We start from the raw sequence: 7,313 nt of genomic DNA, 5'->3' as shown, positions 1-7,313 counted from the left end.
AAAAAAAAAAGAAAGAAAGAACAAGAAAAAAAAAAAGAAAGAAACATTGCTCCATTGGCTTCCCTCTCTGTGAACTAATGGACTTGGAAAAGTTAAATTTGGGGGGGGTCTGGAAAAAAGTGAGTACCATGTGGGCTCACATCCTCTCTTGGAAAACATCGACTTCCTGGGCCTGTGGCAAAGCCTGAAATTTCTACAGTAGAGATTTCTTCCCCTGTTAATATTGTGTCCTTCTAGTAAGCTTTGGCCCACTTATCTTCTTCTGACCTTTTGAGGTCTTTTACTGAGAAAGAGAATTCTGGTTTGGGGGAAGGGAAGAGAAGAGTTAGCCAGAACCCCAGAGCAGTGGTGAAAGAAACCAGGAGGCACTGAGTGTCCACGGCACCTGATTCAGATGTTTGCATCCAACCAGCCTCAATAGCAGTGGGCAAATTATCCTGTGGTTTGTGTCAAGGATTTGATTTTGGAGCTACTTGGGGGGAGGGGTGATATCTTTGGTATGTCCAAGAGACTAAGCAGAGTTGATTCCTACATGGTGCTTTTTCTAACTTCATCTTTCAAAGGGAGCTGGTCCTGCCTGGGCTGCTATTTCAATGGCACCTCTCACTTGGGGACAACTGATTCTCTGACTGAGCTTCTCAGGCGTCAGCCATGGAGGGAGGGAGACAGGCCTGCTTAAGACCACACACACCAGCTGCTTGAAGGAGTTAAAAGTTCCAAAGCTAAGAAACAAAAATTGGCATGGATTCATACTTTATTTTTGAGTGACGAAAGCCAGCCTGTTTGTCAAAATGTACTCACCATTCTGGTTTAATTAGACCACAAAAAAGAAAAAGAATAACAACAACAACAACAACAACAACAACAAAAAACCACCAAAAAACAAAAAAGGAGCTTTATGGAAATGTAAACAAACCCTTCAGAAATCTTCCCCCCTCCACTGAGTTTCAAAATCAGTGTACAGGACAGGAAATGCAGTCGGGTTGCAATTAAAAACGCTGTTCTGGAAGATGTGGTGGTGACATGATTGATGGTGGTGGGGTCAGGATGGTTCAGAAAGAAATTAGTCTTTTCCAGTAGGAACTGCTGGGCTAAACAGGAAACCCTCTCTATAACTTTGCACTTTTTTCCTAGAACTGGTTTTACCTAAACTGAATTGTAGTGATATAACCTATGTTCCTACTTTCGCTCAAAGAGATTTTAAATCAAAGACATTAAGCGATACTCTGTAATCCCACTAATTCAGGCTATAACCACATAGAAACTTAACAAAGAACGTTCTGTAATATCCAAAGCAGGACTGTGGAAATGTGCCTTCCTCCCACCTGTGTGGACTCTGTGGTTTCTTAATAACAAAATGGCCTTGGCTGGGTATATTAATTCCACATCACATAAAACAGTGTAATAATGTAACATACCCCTTCATTCATAAACTCCTTAAAAGTTGTTTAATATAATGTGTTGGCAGTGCAGTCAACCTAAACAGCCCTGGAATTTATTCTTTGTGATAGGATCGTATCACCATGTGTGTTCATAGGAGAAAAAACAAAAACTTTAGAATTATTAGTTGTATTTAAAATTTTCCAATTAAGTGGCATTGTAAGTGATTATTACTTCCAATCTGTTCTTTCCACAATAAAGACTGTCCCTTAATAAGGACACTGGCTGTACTCTGGGAGAGCCAGTCTCAGTGACAATCACTGAGTTTCAGGTCTATGAGGAGTGAGGAGAGGACCCCAGGATAATGAAGTCACCGGCCACTCCCAGGACCTGCCATGAGGAGGAGTCTTTTGTTAACCTGCTCCATTCCGGGCCAGCAGAGTATGGCAGTGGACTGGGAGACCCCATGTGTTCTCAGGCATGCCTGGTAAGGTCAAGGTCCATGACAGCACCTTCCAGGGGGTCTAGCTCCTGACTCACAGGACAGGCAGTAGCCAGCAGGAAGCACACAACCCCTGAACATCTGTCACGGGCAAAATGGGCCCTTCCCCCCCCCAAAAAAAACACGCACAAAGAGAATCTTAAAGACAACGTGTCAGACTCTTCAGGTTGATTTAACTTCTGTATCAGAAAGAAGAGAGAATTTGAAAGGCAAGTTTGAAAAGGTATTTTCCTGGTGTTGTGGAAGGAATTGCATGTCACTGAGTGACAGTGAGGGATTTTTATTTATTTATTTATTTTTGAGACAGAGTCTCACTTCCGTGCCCTTGGTAGAGTGCCATGGTGGTGTAGCTCACAGCAACCTCAAACTCCTGGGCTCAAGTGATCCTTCTGCTTCAGCCTCCTGAGTAACAGGATTACAGGTGGCCACCATAGCGCCCAGCTAAGCTATTTTTAGAGACAAGGGTCCTTCTTTTGCTCAAGCTGGTCTCAAACTCTTGAGCTCAAGCAATCCACCTGCCCGGCTTCCTGGAGTGCTGAGATTACAGGTGTGAGCCATGGTGAGGCTGTAACAGTGAGCATTTTAATATTGCCATTTTTGAAAGACCCTTCGGAGTACATCATTGTGGAATTACGTTATTAACGTCATTTTAGGTCTATTTTTACTTTAACCGTCTCCAAATAGGTATAAAAGCAATGTTAGCATATTTCTGTGTGTCTCTAAAGCTGTGGTTACTGGTTACGTAGCCAGGAGAGCAGAGAAGGAGACAGACATGTAAGCCTTAGGAATCACTGTAGCATTGGAAGGTTCTCCTGATACATAAATTAAAACCTTCTTGTAAAACCATGAGTTTCTTTTTAAAATTAGCTCTGATCCCTTTCATAAACGACGAAGGCTATTGCAATTGCTCTGTACTAGGAGTTTTTCTTGGATCTCTTGCCCTTGCCCAGCTGCACCACTTTACATTTCTGTACATCAATTTTCCCTTTTGTGGGTCAAGGTTAGTCTTGAATTTAGAAGATAAGAAGAATACTTACGGTTCCCCCCCACCTTGAATGTTTTCATGAGTAAACACAGGACGCGGTGGCTGAAATGAAATGATTTTCAATGTAATCAATGTTTAAACTGGTACTACTTAAAAGATAATTTGGATAATGGCATGGCACTTTTCTCGACATTTAATATTTCCTGTTGTAAAAAACCAAGAGGAAGGAAAGAAAGCAAATAAAAAGGGTTTTCTGTGGGATTCATAATTAAAATATTTTGAAGGGTGCTTTAAATTAAATCAAAATAACCAAGGTCCAAATGGTTTGAGCACATCTACAATCTAGTCTATTCAAGCTTTAAAGAAGAGTTGGGGCTTTGTCCCATTGATTTTTTCAAAGGCCAGGAATATGGCAAGAACACGGAGAGCAAACTACCAGAATAGGAAGTATAGACACCTTCCCACAACGTTATTCTCCAGCATTTTCTCAGACAAGCAGAAAATAAACCACATTTAGTTTAACAGCAAGGTATCCACATTCATTCTTTCAACTTTTCCTTCACAGACAACATTTTCACATACAGTACACATGGAAATATAGGTAGGCAGACATCCCATGCTACATTTGAGTCAACATTCTCTGTTCTCAGTGTGGGGAAAACACATGCATTTTTAAGAAGAGAAAGCAGAGAACTTTAAATGCAACAAACAATATGCAGGTAACATGTAACATTTTACCTTAGAAGAGAAATATTGGTAGAAATTCCCCGTGCACTGAACTCTCAATAGAGTTTCTTTTCTTTTTAAACTAAGCATCAAGACCAGTATCTGTAATAGATACTTATAATATTGGAAATGACAAGCCTTAGCATCCCACATATCCACATTAAAAATTCAATGAATGAAAGTTAACATGTTTGTTGAATGAATACATAAAGTCAGTGTAATTTATACTGACTACCTAAATGTTACCTTTTAGGGAAAAAATGCATACAGTTCATTTACAATAGATTTTAAAAGCATCCTCTCTTCTAAGTGATAGAAACATAGTGAAATAAACTCAGAATCTGCATGGCAACTCTATCAGTGACTTTTTGGTGACGACTAATTGGTTATTAGATCCATGTGCTTAGACGTCAGGACCAGTTCTTGGATTTTCACACTTAATGGGTGGATTACCGACAAGTCAGATTTTTTTTTTCCTGCAAATTGCCGATAGAAACTCCATTAGACCAACGATCTGGCCCCTTCCTAAACTCTTTGCCTACCTTTTTTCTATTCATGCTTTCGATCATAAGGCTCGGCATTTATGTTACTAAAATTTCAGACTTTGAGTCTGGTAATTGGAAATATTTGTTAATACTGACAGTATTTTTAGAAATTTCATTCAATACTCTGGGTGTGGAATACTTAAAACTAATGAGTGGGTAAGAATTAGGAGGCATGTGTGACTTAAGAGGGTAAAATGGTTTACTTCCATAAATCAATATAAAGCTACTACCAATGTATCTATTATTAAAATTATTATATTTTAAAAAATGATTAAGACTGAATCATTTTCCAGTCATTTTAAAGGTCATTTAATTCAAGATATTATTAAATCAATTTAAATATACAAGTTAATATAAGCCTATAGCTTATTATATTTTTCAGGTTATCTTCTAATCCAAAAAAAGTTTATGTATGTATAAAACTTTTTGCAGAAGATCTGTGTATATCAATTGCCACTAATATTTTGTATTAATCACCCTGTCTTGTTTTTCTCTGTTTTTCCATTTTAAATTACTGAAGAACCATGTTCCTTCACATCCATGTCTATATATTATATTTTTCTTTACCATTTCTCTCTTTTTTGTTTTTGAGTTAATATTTGTCTAGTCTTTTTCATACTATCATGAAGGACAATGATATAAACATTTAATACAAAGGCCTATTTTCTTCTTTCAAATTCTTCCTTAGAATACATTCTCAGGGTAGAGTTTCTGGCCCAAGAGTATGTATTAAAGTCACATGATTTTGAAGAAATCCATGTTAGCCACTGAAAAAGACTGTGTACACAAAGTTACTTAAAAATGTCTAATGTGCCATATTTCATATTATATACCAAGATAGCCACTGTTCTCTCACCAAACAAAAAAAATCCCAACACCATTTGCCATGTGTAGCAAAGTCATAAAGGAGAAAATGTGATTTGTTCTTGTCTTAAGAGAAAATGTTTCATAAAATCTACTTCATTATACTCTAAAAGTGGTGAGTCTGTTTCTACACATTTAAGCCATTCTAGTATTTTTCAATTGAGTAAACCTTTTAACTTCTATGTCAGGGCACCCAGCGCTTGGTCAAACTGGTTGGTCTCATTTCATTGGTTCCTTGCGTTAAGATTTAAATACTATTTTAAAAATTAAGTTATTCAATGAATATAAGACAAGTCTACACTCCAAGTCTGTATATCCCCTTTCAGTTATCATCATTATAGTTTCGCTCATTTAATTCCTTTAATTTAACCCACCTCATAAATCATTTAAATGAACTGTCTCCTTGACAATTACGTGAATTGGGCCCTAGTTGCAAGTGTGTGGTTCCCTGAGTCCCACAGTCTCGTGCTCCAGGGCGTGGCAGCTGGCTTTTATCTGTCACTGCCAATGTATCTTTTTCTTTCCCTTCTATGCTTCAAACCCTGCCCCCTCAATCATCTGTTTTCTGCGCTGTTCACATCCTCAGGTCAGAATTGATCACAGCTTTTCTGAGCAGAGAAGTTGTACATCTCTTATAATGGTGAGTTCTAGAACTTTCTGAAGCTTAACGGGAACCACCTCCTTGTTAATGTGGATGACTAGAAGCCAGTTTTAAGGAAAGCTGACCAATCACTGTATTTTAATTAATTTCCTTTAAAAAGTATTTGACCAATAAAGGAATAAGTAGTGTTAATAGTTATTTATGAGGGCATATTTGTCTTTCTGTTTTTAGCGTTGATCACCGAATAACCTTGGGGAGGCACCTCAAGTCAGTGAGCTGCACAAGACGACAGTCTGACCCCTCGGGGGACCCCATGAAGGCGTCCTCAGCAAGTTTCCTCTGCTGGGTAAAGGTGCCTGTCGCCCACCTTACGCTTTCAGCTGCTTTCAGCTGTCTGAGAGCTGTGACAACGCCCATTGATCAGTTAATTCTCACGTGTCTCAGTCATTTAAAATCAACAATGGTAATAATTCAGCTTCATTTTGCAAATTAGTAAACAAAAATCAAAGATACTGGATACTTTTTTCTTAATATGACAAAAAGGGGAAAACCCTAAGAAAAATAGTAATAATTTTGGTTCACGCTCTATTGCAAAAGAGATTACTATGGTGAATAGAAGGCCCAACGTGGTTCAAGTCGTTTATTTTATGTCTCAGGCAGGTGTTCGTGTTCTACATGGGTATTCAAGCAAACTAGCTCAGAAGATGCTTTTCATTGTCCCCACGGGGCACCTCTACGCGCTCTCAGCGGACCTTGCACTACATCTGCACTCTGTCGCCCCCTAATGGTGAACTGTGCAGCAACAAGCTGAGAGTTCTTGCTTTTGCCTGGGTTAATTTGGGAAGAATATATAAATATTTTTAAATTTCAGATCAATACGAGGGTACAAACAATTAGGTTACAATGTCTGGTAAAATCAACTATGTTGATTTGTTAGGTAAAGTCTAGAAGAATATTTTAAATACCACAGAGTGATGTGGAATAGATACTTACCTGTTTTCTTGACCACGTTCTTCTCTTCCTGTGTTTTCAATTCTCTAGGTAGAATCCCTCGTAAGGCAGCAGTATTTTTGATCTGTGTTCATTTCCATTTGAACTACCTGTTTGGGCATTTCTATTACTCATAACTTCTTCTTTTTTTTTGAAGTTTTTGGCCAGGGCTGGGTTTGAATCCACCGCCTCCAGCATATGGCGCTGGCGCCCTACTCCTTGAGCCACAGGTGCCGCCCTACTCATAACTTCTTAACAGTTTTAAGATAAATATAGGACAGGCACACCTCCTGGGTGCGGGACACAACTACAACAGGGACCTTACCTTATAAATGCAAACATTGTAACCTAGTTGTTGGTACTCTCATATTATTCTGAAATTTAAAAAGATAAATATAGGATAATATACATTTGTGACATTCAGAAAGTTTTACGTGAACTTAAGAATGAATTTTCAGCTGAACACCTTATAATTACTGTGCTGGAAATTTTTGAACAAGAATTATATTATGCTTATAATTCCTTGATAAGCCTTAGAAGCACAATAAAAATTACAAAATCCAATGAAGCATCCTGCTATTTCTTTTTTTTTTTTTTTTGTTAGAGCCTCAAGCTGTCCCCCGGGGTAGAGTGCCGTGGCATTACAGCTCACAGCAACCTCCAACTCCTGGGCTCAAGCGAGTCTCCTGCCTCAGCCTCCCAAGTAGCTGGGACCACAGG

General features: G+C 38.6%; 1 protein-coding gene across 10 annotated transcripts in view; it reads right to left on the bottom strand.

Moving 5' to 3' along the window:
• The window catches only part of SORBS2 (sorbin and SH3 domain containing 2), a 221,407-nt gene that overhangs the window by 6,215 nt on the left and 207,879 nt on the right, over positions 1–7,313 (bottom strand). For all 10 annotated transcript variants that reach the window (XM_023514886.1, XM_023514896.1, XM_023514890.1 and 7 more), the window contains one exon: positions 2,920–2,969. In XM_023514886.1, coding sequence (XP_023370654.1) covers positions 2,920–2,969 — 50 coding nt within the window. The remainder of the gene's footprint in view (positions 1–2,919; positions 2,970–7,313) is intronic.

This window comes from Otolemur garnettii, unplaced genomic scaffold, assembly GCF_000181295.1.
Source record: "Otolemur garnettii isolate 467f Iridium unplaced genomic scaffold, OtoGar3 scaffold00061, whole genome shotgun sequence".
Lineage (NCBI taxonomy): Eukaryota > Metazoa > Chordata > Mammalia > Primates > Galagidae > Otolemur > Otolemur garnettii.
The sequence above is the reverse complement of the archived record's forward strand: the minus strand, read 5'-3'. Positions and strand labels throughout refer to the sequence as shown.